Source organism: Vipera ursinii (genome assembly GCF_947247035.1).
Source record: "Vipera ursinii genome assembly, chromosome: 1".
In the NCBI taxonomy this organism is placed as follows: Eukaryota; Metazoa; Chordata; class Lepidosauria; order Squamata; family Viperidae; genus Vipera; species Vipera ursinii.
Window position 1 is genome coordinate 22,269,970 of NC_139512.1, and position 13,823 is coordinate 22,283,792.

The window sequence follows — 13,823 nt, forward strand, 5'->3', positions numbered from 1 at the left end:
CCCTATACCAGGGGTAGGCAGCATAGCTAACTCAGGAATTCTGGGAGTTGAAGTCCATGAGTCATAAAAGAGCCGAGGTTGCCTACCCCTGCCCTATACCATTCTAGACAAATGGCTGTCCAAACTCTTTAAAAAACTTCCAGTGATGGGGCCACTCACAACTTCCGAAGAAAAGCTGTCCCACTGATTAATTGGTTGATAAAAAGACAAATTAAATAACTGTAAAGGATAGCGGAAAAGGCTACTCAAGAAACTCAAGGAAAAGGGTTACTCCTAAATTGGTATTAATAAGATATGCAATGTTTTTGATAACGATGTTGAGAACAATTGCAGTAGTAAGAGTGGCCCCAAAATGAAAATCACTGAAACTTATTTGGTTAGCAAATGGCTGTAGAAAAATGTGGCATAATATGATTATTTGGAAATTAGCCATTACACATTCTTGGGCAGGAAGAAGTTGTTCAATCCAAGTGCTTATAAGTTAAGTGGCTGCTATCCATTAATTACTAGTATAAGAAATGTCTACATGGTAACATAAGTTACCATGTAGTTCAAGCTGTATATTTGTTGCAAATAACTTGTTACAATTAGTTCTGAATACTGTTACACTAACTGCCAAAACTTCCCTGTTAAATATAGTCCTAATACAGTTGATGTACAGGTAGTCCTTGTGTAACAATTACAACTGGAACAGGGATCTCTGTTGTTGAGTGAAGCGGTCACTAAGCAAGACATCATCTGATTGTTTCATTCAACGACCACAACCTCAGCACTCCCAGCTGTGGTTTTTAAGCAATCTTGCAGATTGTTAAATGGACAAAGTCTAGGTAAGAACTGTAAGGTGGTCATGGGGGTGAGGGTGAGGCCTGGCACAAGCCACGTATCTTTCTTCACTCAGAAAATCCTCCAAACAGGATTTTCAGATCCTGAGCAGGGAGATACTTGTGCATGGCCAGCGCTGAGCTTCCCATGGGCTTCTCTATCCCCAAGGCACCCACTGCTCCTTCATGTACCTTACTGTGCTGTCTCTCTCTGCCTTCTCTATTGCAACACGGTTTCAGCCGTAAAATTTTCTCTCTCTTTTCAAACGAACACCTTTAAACTGGAATTTGTTCTTATGTTAAGTCTTAACCTTGTTCTTATGACTTTATCCATGTTGTTGTTCTCTCATTTCACTTGTTTGACATGAAAATTAAAAAGAAGCTGTTATGGAACTGATTTAAGGTATCGCTTCAGAAGCTGATATTTGCTTTGAGATGCATAGACTAGAGATACTTTAAAGACACAGGCAAGATACCTACCTGTTTGCTTTCAATTAGCACAGAGCAATAACTGATGGGAGTATGAACTGTACTTCTCTCCCCGCCACCCACTTTTAAATCCCAGCTCAGCCCAAAGAAAGGCTTTGGTGCCCTGAAGCAATTAATTACCTGCAATGTCTCTCTGCAAACATAGGCAATCTGTAACTCTGACAGTGGCCCCGTTACTGAAAGGAAAAGCAAATTTACAAATGCTGGAATAGGCAGCAGCAAATTATTGATTAAACTAAATCCAATTAAAGCATCAAACAAGCCAAAGAAACAACGCGACATTACTGTAATGGATATGGTGCGCCAAAAAGTAAAGGATACAAAAGATTAGGCCACAAATTCATCCAAGCATGGTGCTCAATTTTTCACAGTGGTATGCCACATGAATTTGGATGCACATACAGCTGTGATGACATCCAGTTTGCTTGTCTCTGGTGCCAAACAAGTTTAAATGGCCTGATTTTATTATAAAGAACTGCTTTCTCTGAACCTAGCTATTCACTGAGATCTTCCCATAGGTATCTGCATGTGCCAAGAAGACAACTACTTGGGTGGGGTTTTTTTCTGTGACGGTATCACAATTATGGAAGCCTTCCCCAGAAATACATGTTGTTATCTGCCTCTCTACATTTAGGTCCCAAACCTAGAATTATAGTGGCAAATACCAGCTAATGTTTTTTTGTCATTTGTTGTTGGTTTTGCAGTTGCCAAGTCTTACGTATAACTATTACTAAGGGTGACATGTAAGCATCTGTGTGGTTGTGAGAATGCTGGAAGCATTTTCAAACAACTGAGAAGCTTGCCATTAAGACTGATGCAAATTGTGAATAATAATAATAATAATAATAATAATAATAATAATAATAATAATAATAATAATAATAATAATAATAATAATTTTACTTATATACCGCCCTTCTCCCGAAGGACTCAGGGCGGTGAACAGGGCAAATATATAAAAAATACAAAAATTAAAAGAAAATTAAACATATGCCCGACTAAAAACAGTAAATACAAATATTAAAATGACCATAAAACCCAACCCATCTCCCATCAGGCCAGGCCGGCTTGTTCAAATAAGAATGTCTTCAGATCGCGACGGAAGGATTAATGTTAAATAAATGTATTAAAAACATTAATTAATGCATTATCAATGATTCAGATGAATGCTCTGATAAACAGTAATGTCAGTTCGACCATGAGAAAGTGTGGTTAACTGAAAATAAAAATGGATGCTTCCATTCTCTGCCTTGTGATGTTACCAGAGGATATAATGTAATTATTAAAGGTAAAGGTAAAGGTTCCCCCGCACATGCATGCTACTCGTTTCCAACTCTAGGGGCTGGTGCTCATCTCCGTTTCAAAGCCGAAGAGCCAGCGCTTGTCCAAGGACGTCTCTGTGGTCATGTGGCTGGCATGACTAGACACCAAAGGCGCACGGAACGCTGTTACCTTCCCACCGTAGTGGTCCCTATTTTTCTACTTGCATTTTTACATGCTTTCGAACTGCTAGGTTGGCAGAAGCTGGGACGAGTAACAGGCGCTCACTCTGTTATGCAGCACTCGGGATTCGACCCGCCAAACTGCCGACCTTCTGATTGACAGGCTCAGCGTCCTAACCCACTGAGCCACCACGTCCCAATGTAATTATTATGAGAGTTTAAATCTAACACAGCTGGAAGTAAATATTTAGTGAAAACTGAATCGTGGTTTTGTTCAGAACAAAATTTGTGTGCCTTGTTTTCCTTATCATAGCACAGATTGGCAGCCTGTGCTATATGGCTCAAGAGCACTAGGTAATCTATAGCACCAGCCTGTTGTAATCTAGTTTATGTTCATTCCAGTGAAATGGAATGAAAAAAAACCCCAAATTACATCCCATCAAAGATTGCTTTTCCAATTAGATAACTATTTGTCACTTCTGCAAAGATTCTACCTAAGTGCTTATTTGCTTTTTTTTTTTTACTGATTCTTGAATTTATCAAGCTTTGAAGATGCCTCTGCCTTTCTTACATCTTTACTGCTCTGGAACTTGACTTCTGCATGTCTCAGTTTTAACTGTGTAAATACAAATGTATTATAGGTCTGGGACTATATTATCAATTTGATGCAAATGGGTGGCCTCAAAGAAAACCAAATAAAAGCAATTTTTCTCAATTCAGAAAGATTCTTGCCTGTTTGTCTAGACTAGTGTTTCTCAACCTTGGCCAATTTAAGACACGAGGACTTCAACTTCTATGTTGGCTGAGGAATTCTGGGAGTTGAAGTCCCCATGTCTTACCAAGGTTGAGAAATACTGGTCTAGCAAATCTCTTGCTCATCACAGGAGCTTCATAATAGGCAACCACTTTCATGACCAATAGAAAGTAACATTGTTCTATTTTTTTTACAGTAAAATTGCCATGAATACAAATTGGAGGAAAATGGGGAAGAAGAGGGACACAATAAAAGTAACACAATAAATAACATGCTCAGATACCATGGTAAATGTCTTGAAGGGACCCTCCTCCACAGTACTCCATACAAATCCATAGCTTCTCGTGGCTGAAATAAAGCAGAAATGATCAGAATCACTATTCTAAAAAAACTCCAAATTGAACAATGTGCATTTACCATTCAATTTACTGTTCCGACTGTAGGTCACAAGAATTTCCTTTTACAAAAAAACAGCAACTGAGCGGCTTTTATATGTGGCATGCTGTTATTTCTCATCTACACCTAAAGCTAAGGACAGATGGAGGCTTTTCAATTATCAGATGCCCTAAAGTGTGTGCACGAAATGAGATCAACTCTAGTGAGGGATGACGTTCAATGAAATGCTGAATTCTGGTGAACTGGAAACAGATCACTTTGCATTTAGTGGAAAAGTTCACTGTTATGTCATCATAGGCAAAGAAAAGCTTCCACACCTAGCAATAAAGCTTTAGTAAACTGCATTTTGCAATAGATAGCCAACTCTCAAACCACAGCTTTCATTTGCAGACGAATTTCGCTACCTCCAGGAAGTTGGCATGGAAAATAATTCAGACCAAGATAAAAAACAAGTGATCTTACCTGAGATAGCTTCCAAAGTATGCTACTATGTTACAGTGTTTGCATTCTTTAACCATATAGATTTCTTGCTGTATTAATGAGAAATCATCTCCTGGAAAACAGATTGTGTAAATCATTATGATAGATTTTGCTATTTTGGAAAAGAATGTTAGTTCATTACTTTGATGTGGTGATTAACTGAATCTGTATCAACTGCATGTAACAATAGTTTGGGGGTAAAAGGTAAAGTAAAAGTATCCCCTGTCCAGTCATTTCTGCTCATCTCCGTTTCTTAGCCAAGGGAGCCAGCGTTGGCTGAAGACACTTCCGCGGTCATATGGCCAGCATGACTATACTCCAAGGCACATGGAACGTTGTTACCTTCCCACCAAAGTGGTACCTATTTATCTACTCACATTTGTATGCTTTTGAACTGTTAGGTAAGTAGGAGTTTTGGGGATAGGGGATACGTCAACACTTTATTTGCTTTTAGTTGTGGGCATAATTTGTAGTGGCAACTGTCCTGGAAGATGCATTCTTTCCCAACTCAGAAAAAATCAAACCTTAAAATACTTTACATCTAACTGTCTTAAATGTGGCAGGATTTGCTAGTGATGTGTCTACTATGTTTGCAAATTCCATTCAATCCTGCCTCATCCATCCCCACCCTATTCCCAAATCCCATTTCAGAATGTTGAGGAAACATTCAAGAGTTAGGAAAAGGAATCTGGGGCTTTGAATCTAAAGGCAAACTTCAATCAGTTTCAAGGTAAAAATTGTGAGAGGAATATTTTTTTTCTGATCACAACACTATGAACTGTACAGTATAGTAAATATGGTAAATTGTTTCAATATCAAATTAAATATGAGAGGAAATAAAGGATATTGCTGTCAGGTCCCAGGAGAGGCCTAAAAAATGAAGAAATAGCTCAATTTGTAAACACTAAAATGGATGGATGAAGTACCACAGTTTAATTAAGTTGATTAAAAAAAGAAGGAAATTTTTACAGTGCGACATTAAAGCACCATGTTCCACAAATTAAAAGATTTTTTCCACATTCAACAAGCAGTGATGTGCTTTGTCTGTGTTTCTAATCTACAACTGACAAAATTGTTTTGAATTGGGTGGCCTATGAATCACTCGATCAACTGTCTCGATCTGCAGTCTGTTACCATGTTGCCCTATTATAGTATTTACGCTAGAGTTACATCCACATTTTGTTATGTACATTTAGTAAAGAAATTGGATGATGGTTTATACCAGGGGTCTTCAAACTTGGCCCTTTTATGGCTTGTGGACTTCAACTCCCAGAATTCCTCAGCCAGCATGTCTGGCTGAGGAATTCTGGGAGTTGAAGTCCACAAGCCATAAAAGGGCCAAGTTTGAAGACCCCTGGTTTATACATTCTAAAGGTTCCTTACCATGTTTCATTATATCATTATATGTGCCTCATAAAACAGGAAGGGAAAACTTTATTTGAAAAAAAAGCTTTAGAATACATACAATATCCCTCCAAAGGTGCAGATGCAAGTAGCTGGACCAGCCATTTTGCCCATTTTCATAAATTTAATAGTATCAACAACTTATTGGAACAGTAATACAGCAACAAATTTAGCCATCTGACCTTAAGAAACTCTTTAACAAATATTCAAACATCCATTTGTTCATTAGAACAAATCATTAGAAGTTATCAAATCAAGCTAATATTACTGAGTATAAAAATAAAAAGTTTTATCGAATTACACTCATTATACGCGTTGTCCCGAACTGTACAAATAACACCATTTGTCACTCTAAAATCAATAGTTTCCCCATTTTTCTGTCCCTTTAGTTCTTCATTGCAACATAATGTGATTACATAAAATGCACCGATTAATGACTAAGTTCCAGTCTAAGAGAAACAAAATGCAGTAAAAGACTAGATCAGTGCCCTTGACTGTTTACAGAACACTATCAGTGTACAAGTTAGCTTAGAATATTTATGACTGCAAGAACCTTCCCAGCAATTCTACGAAGTTGGAGCATTTATAGGCTCCAGAAAGGATTTCTGCCTATCTGGCAGTACAGATGAGTTTTAGTAGCACACTGAAGGTGTACAGGAAAGTAGACACACTTCTCTACAACCCTGTGTTGCCTGGGGAGGAGGAATGCTGCTATCCTGTCCCAACAAGAGAAATAGGTCAGCTGGTGGGAAACACCGTACACAACATACACAAGTAAGAATACCAGAAGAACTAGAATCTATAAGCAAACAGAAGCAACGGATGGAAACTAGTCAAGGAGAGAAGCAACCTAGAACTAAGGAGAAACTTGCTGACAGTTAGAACAATTAACCAGTGGAACAATCTGCCTCCAGAGGTGGTGAATGCTCCAACACTGGAAGTTTTTAAGAAGAGACTGGACAGCCATTTTTCTGAAATGGTATAGGGTTTCCTGCCTTAGCAGGGGGTTGGACTAGATGACCTCCGAGGTCCCTTCCAACTTATTATTTATTATTATTATTAATTATTATTATTATTATTATTATTATTATTATTATTATTATTATTATTATTATTATTATTATTATTATTATTAGAGGTTGAAGCAGAGGAGTACCCAAGAACAATGACACTCGTCTATGGTTACTGGGGGAAAGGTGGGGGGTTCAAAATGATCCCAGTATATAGGTAGGTGAAAAGGAAACTGGCTCATGTAAAAACAGGAGGAAAAAAAGAGCACAAAACAAGAATCTGGAAAAGCAACCAAAGCACACATGTAAGACTCTTAACCAAAAATTCCCAAAGCACATTGCCTAATCAATGTGAATTGTACTCCATTTATATTTTTACATCAAAACACAATGCACTCAGGGCATCATTTTACTTTTTCCAGTCTTCATCACGACGGCTTTTGCTCTAGCTGAGAGCAAAAAGGGCCAGCAACCAACCCTACATGCCTCGGTAACTGGAAAATGCACACAAGCCCCAAAGGATTGGAAACATCTTTGTGAAGTCTGCTGGTTGCAATTCCTCTGCTTTTTTTCCTCTGATAAAATAGCCTGGATATGCAGAAGCATTCCAATTTGCAAACTGGTTGCATCCAGTGAACTTCTTCAGGGAAAGATTAAATAAGACTAGGAGGACTGATATGGTAGGAAGATAATAATAATAATAATAATAATAATAATAATAATAATAATAATAATAAATAATTAATAATAATAATAATAATAATAATAATAATAATAATAATAATAATAATAATAATAATAATAATAATTTAATTTAATTTTTATACCGCCCTTCTCCCGAAGGACTCAGGGCGGCGTACAGGGCAATACAATAAAATACAATATATAAAAATTAAAAGAAATATTACCGTAAATACAATAGCCCAATTCAATAGATTAATACAAAACGTTAAAATACCCCTAAACCCATTAGACCAGGCTGGCTTGTTCAAATAAATATGTTTTTAGGTCACGTCGGAAGGAGCGAAGGTCGGGAGCCGTCCGGAGCTCCACCGGTAAACGGTTCCAAAGGTCTGGCGTGCCCACAGAGAAAGCCCTCCTCCTGGGGGCCACCAGTCGACACTCTTTGACCGACGGCACCCTAAGGAGGCCCTCTCTGTGGGAGCGCACTGGACGAAGGGAAGTTGATGCCGGCAGCAGGTGCTCCCGTAAGTAACCCGGACCCAAAGATATCTTTAATGATTTGCCATGCTGTGAAAGAGATCACTTCTAGCTTCCTTAGCTTCTGTGATTCCTCTGGCATTCAAAGAAGACTCAAGAAAAGCCTTCACTCTCACTCTCACTCTCACCCGCTAGGCTAGTACGAAATGTAACTAGAGTCACTCCTACCATTGGGTTTGAAAGGGAATTAGAAAATTAACAGAGAATGTAATTGTCGATGACTGCTAAGCATGGTGTCTTGTATTTTTTGGCATTTTTTAAAAGCAAAAGTTAAAGAGAGGGCCTTTACTGTTCTGTTTGCTGGTCTCTCGTCTTACTAGCTACTGAAGAAGCAGGAAGGAGGCTGGATCAAAAACCCCCATGGTCAAACTTAGCTTTAATTCCTCTCATATTTTTATGATGAGGTAATGGGACAATAAGACTTTCGCCTAAGTTTGTGGCAGGCTGCTTTTAAGGATCCATCAGAAGAGTATGCAGTTTATGCCTACTTCTTCTTTTAAGGCTTTTCAAAGCAAGGCAATTTTTTCCGAAATAATCATTACAAAAAGAGGATGCTTGGTTGGAGGGAAAGGTTTGTCCATATGAAGAACAAGAACTGTAGCTAAATTGGCCCAATGACACAAATGAACTCAGAAAATAGGAGACTTTGCCTTCCTTAATGTACACTCAGTTGTTTCTTTATTACCTCAAATATTCTGCTAGAAATTATTGGGAATTAAGCCAGCCCCACCTGGTTAACTTTGCTCTGTGGTTTTTTTTCCCCCATTAGAAGGATGCTAGAAAAAAAGAATACACACCTCGATGAATTGCAGTAGAGGTCAGTAAACTTTTCAGGTTATCAAATTTCATTATTTTCTTCCAGTAATCTCACCCCTGAAATCATGCAGAGAATGCTGAAATTTCAGGACATTTTTGAATTCTCACTCAAGATCTGAGTATCCCCTTCATTTATATAATACTACAGAAGAGCAAACAGGAGACAGCAACTAAAATAATCAGGGAGCTTGATCACTTTTCCCCATCAAAAAAGACCAGAAAGTTTGAACATTTTTTTAAAGGTAATCTTCAACTTATAACAGTTCATTTAATGACTGTTCAAAGTTTCAATGGCACTGAAAAAAGTGACTTATGACCGTTTTTCATCCTTAAGACCATTCCAGCATCCCCACGGTCAAATGATCAAAATGCAAACGCTTGGCAACTGACTCATATTTATGATGATTGCATTGTCCTGGGATCATGTGATCACTTTTTGCAACCTTCTAGCAAGTCAAGTCAATGGAGATTCACTTAACAACTGTGTTACTAACTTAAACAACTGCCATGATTCACTTAACAACTGTGGCAAAAAAGGACGTAAAATGAGGCAACATTCACTTAACAACTGTCTCACCTAGCAAAAGAAATTTTCACGAATGAAGGCAAATATATGTGTCCCAGGATCCTGCAAAAGAAATTTCTGTGCTCAGCTGTGGTCGTAAGTCAAGGACTACCTGTATTAGGAAAACAGATAGTGGGGAATAACTTTGAGGGCTTCAAAATCATGTTTTTCAAAGAGAAAGCAGACAGAGAAAGTACTTCTTTCTTTTTCAGCCCAAAGATATGCAAAATGGGAGTTCTGCTGTTAAACTATGGCTTCTTCCCTCACTTTTCTACAATTTGTGCTCTATTCTTGTGTTTGAAGCTTTTTAAAATTCTGCATACCTTGCCAGTACCCTATAAATAATTACCCAGAGGGGAAATGATACTACCCTGTCAGCTTTGCTATTATGCAGACTTTCTTTTTAAAATATGAGGTGCTGTGGGAGGATAGGAGGCCCAGGTCTGACTGAAAGCCACAAACTCTGAAGTGGAAGTTGTAAATCCCACATCTGTGTAAGAGAACAAGCTGTAGCTGATGGTTAATGCAGATAAGACGGTCCAACCACATGCAAAGAGTTCACTGAGGCTCTCACCGCATTACATTTCCTAGTCTTATACCTGAGGAACCTGCCCCTTTAGCTCAGCCCCAGCCAACAAATAAACTGCCTCAGAATCGGCCCTGGAAGCTCATAAATGGCAGACACAGATTTTAAAGTCAAATGCAAAGCCCGACTATCAGACAGCAGGCTACTAAAATGACAGGAAACAATTAAAATGGGTTGTAAGAGGGAAGACAGGACAATATGCCAAGCTCCAGGCCTTATTTTTTTATTTCACTCTTATATCTTTGGGAAAAATTACAAAGCATTCTTGCTGTAAAACCAGCCTGTAGGAATGCAGATAAGAGCTTGGGAATATCTAAATATAGAGTGGGGAAATGCAACACTGCTCTTTTTTTATGGTGGGGGGAGCTCATCACAAATGTCTAGAGCAGGGGTAGGCAACCTCGGCTCTTCTATGACTCATGGACTTCAACTCCCAGAATTCCTGAGTCACCTGACTCAGGAATTCTGGGAGTTGAAGTCCATGAGTCATAAAAGAGCCGAGGTTGCCTACCCCTGGTCTAGAGGACAGGCCAGCAGGGCTTGCTTGAGCAAGATGGCACTCAAAAGGAGCTACATAACTCAAACGTGTATAGTAATGACCGGCCCGTCCTACCAAAGCTCAGAGAATAGGGAAAGGCATCAAACTAGTACATTCACCCATTCTTCTTCCTTGATAGAGGTCACGGGCTACTTAGAGAAAATTGAAAGTAATGATTTTTCAAAAGTAACCCGGGTGCTGTTTTTTCACTGAGAAGAATCAATTATTCTTCTTTTTCCCCCATATAGAGGTTCTGATAATGAATGTTATGATTGCTACTGACCAGTAGAAGGCACTACGTGATTGGTCAGTGCCTCCTGTTGGTCACTAGCAATGTTAGCAACTTACAGAAGCTATAGGTCAGGGCTTTTCAACCTTTTCACCCATTGTACCACTTTTAGGATATGGCAACATCCGAGTACCACCAGTCGCCTAGCAAGGTGTCAAAAACTTGATGACCAAATAAAGGAAAAAAGTGATGAAGTACAGGTAGTCCTCAACTTACAACAGTTCGCTTAGTGACTGCTCGAAGTTACAATGGCACTGAAAAAAGTGCCCCCCAAGCCACAGCCGAGCAAGACACCTGCCTGTCTGCCCAGCGGAGCTCTTCCTCCTGTCTGAGATTTTCATTGTTGTGAGCATTTCTGTTGAGGATTGGCAGTGGGGGTGTAGGGGGGGGTGTTTGGTTTTTATTCCCGTCTGCTGGGTGGTTGCAGCAGGTTTTGGTCACTTCACATTCCCTGGGATATTATGACCATCATAAATATGAATCAGTTGCCAAGCATCTGAATGTAAATCACAAGACCTTGGAGATGCTACAACATTCCAGCTGATTGGCGCTTCTTTTGGCCTCAGCAGACGCACTGGGATCAGCATCCTGGCGCTTCCGCTGAGCCCTGACAGCCCTGAAGAAGCACTGATCCTGGCGCTCCCACTGAGCCCTGACAGCCCTGCAGCTCCATCCATCTCTTGCTCAGGCTTGTGTGGTGCTGCCACCGCTTCAGCTCATTCCCCTTCCTCGCTACCACTTTTCTAGGATGGCCACGTACCACCTACCAGGTGCCAATGTACCACAGGTGGTACCCATACCACTGGTTGAAAAGCCCTGCTATAGGTATACCTTCCCTTTTGCTATATGCTCTCATACTACAGAATTTTTTGTGGTATAGTACAAACCAACAATGGTAAACAGGAAGGCATACTTCTATAGCTTCCTGCAGGAAGACCTCCCTTCCTACTAGCTACTGACAGAGAGGCCAAGACAGCTCTGTAGCTAATTGCACTGTACAAGCATCTGTACAAGTGTGAGTTCAAATCCCATTAAAGGCTCAAACACAATATCTAATATGGAGGATACTGACCCCTGAAGACACCCATAAGGATGACAGCAGTTGTGTGGTATCTTCTACTGGTGAATAGTTACTATAACAATTGCAATTATCTATTAAACTATATCAAAGTTGTTTTAAGGGAGGAAGTCTTAAGGCTTCTAGTATGAGGTCTGGACAGCATCTGGCTCAGTAGCTTTATAGTCTGAGGGTGCATTGAGAAGGAAAAAAATAACCACTGTTGTGCATGATATTAGTGGAAACAAAATAGAACGGATTCTTGTACAATTCTTTTTGGAGAAAGAGCAATTAATCAAATGTAAGCTATCAAGGAGGCAGCCAAATCCAATGCACCAGAGTCTGGGGATTAAGCAGTGAGACTGGAGACATTTTCCTGTTTCATTTGCAAAGGGAAGGAGGAAAACAAAACTCCCCACCTCCCCATGCAAGCAGACAATCCAGATAAATTATTTGCATTATGACTGCAGCAAGGAAGAAGTGTTATATTCCTTATTGTTGTAATCCCACTTCATACCGATTGTCCAATTATCATTCCCCACAATACTGGTAGACCCCGACTTATGATTGTAATGAATCCTGTCTACTATTGTCATAAGTCACGATGGGTCACAAAGCAGGTCACCCATGTGACTGACCCTATTTTACAAACAGTTTTGCAATGGTTGTTCACTGAACGTAGCAGCTATAAAGCGAGCTCATTGTTTGCTGTAAGCCATTTTGCCGAAAACTAGAAGTAAATGCCAGTTTTGGGCAAAAACATGGCAATGTGACTGCAGGCCACTGCAAATGGCCATAAATGCAGGCCAGTTCCTGAGTGCCTGACATGTGGCCATGTAACCAGGCCCTGGAAGAAACAGCCTTTGGAATCATTGTAGATACATTGGGGGGGGGGGGCACGGTAACTTTGGATGATCATTAAGTGACCAGTTGTAAGTCAAGAACTACTTGTAGTTAAGGACATGCACTTCCTTGGTACATTAGATGCACTGGTGGCTCTTTACTATGTTCTTATGACAGCCCTGAAATCTGACACAAACACTGCTGAAATGATCCTTCAGGGGATAGAGAGGCAGGTCAAGAGATGAAAACAATTTTTTTTTAATTTTTGGATTTGTTCAGAGCAATCAGCAGCAAACTTTACAGTAACATTCTTACTCCCATTTTTGGTGCTCATTTTTGACGACTGTGAATGATGTTTTACTTTACTGAACTGTGTAACCCAAATCTCAGATTGCATAAATGCAAAAATTCCGTAAGAACTGACTGACATGTTTTTCAAAATCTGGAGTTTTGGCAACCTGACAGATATTAAGATGCACATTCGGGTACACACAGATATGCTATTAAAGAAGAAAAAAAGTGTTTGCCTGACAAAATTATTAGAATCTATAGAATGTCTGAACAGGAAATAAAATGAGAGGGGATACAGCAGAATTGCCATCAAATTACCTTACTTATGAACACAAAAAACAGCCTTCTGTACTAAATTCAACTTCAATTTGCTCATTTTCTCATTCTTCTATCCTGATATATACCTCAACTCTCATCAGTTTCTCATATTTTCATCTGTTTCATGTATTTGTTACATTTATACCCTAGCTTTCCTCCAAAGCACAAGGCAAGCACAACTACACATAACACCATCTTCTTCAATCAGTCAATCAATCTATCAATCACTCCCATCTGCTCTCTTGAAATAGTGACTGGCTTAAAACAAACCCAGTGAACCTCTGTTGCTAAGGGAAGATTTGAACTTGGGTCTCTCTCTGGTCCTCAGATATTATGCCAATGGAAAACCACAGATGGGAGAAACTATTTGGTAATGGTTACCAAAACATATTTTCAGTCCATATTTTAATAAAACATTAGGCAAACTCAAACTGGCTCTGCCTTAACTTCCTGGAGTAAAAGAAGGGAAAAGAAAACATAGTTAAACTTTCCAGATTCTGTTG

The 13,823-nt window shown here is 39.4% G+C and overlaps 1 protein-coding gene across 1 annotated transcript in view; it reads right to left on the reverse strand.

The window, feature by feature from the left end:
* The window catches only part of MAP4K5 (mitogen-activated protein kinase kinase kinase kinase 5), a 91,900-nt gene that overhangs the window by 39,983 nt on the left and 38,094 nt on the right, over window positions 1-13,823 (reverse strand). Inside the window, exons 4-6 of the mRNA XM_083349981.1 lie at window positions 4,365-4,455; window positions 3,790-3,854; window positions 1,431-1,486 (exon numbers count right to left, since the gene is read on the reverse strand). Of these exons, the coding sequence (XP_083206107.1) occupies window positions 1,431-1,486; window positions 3,790-3,854; window positions 4,365-4,455 (212 nt within the window). The remainder of the gene's footprint in view (window positions 1-1,430; window positions 1,487-3,789; window positions 3,855-4,364; window positions 4,456-13,823) is intronic.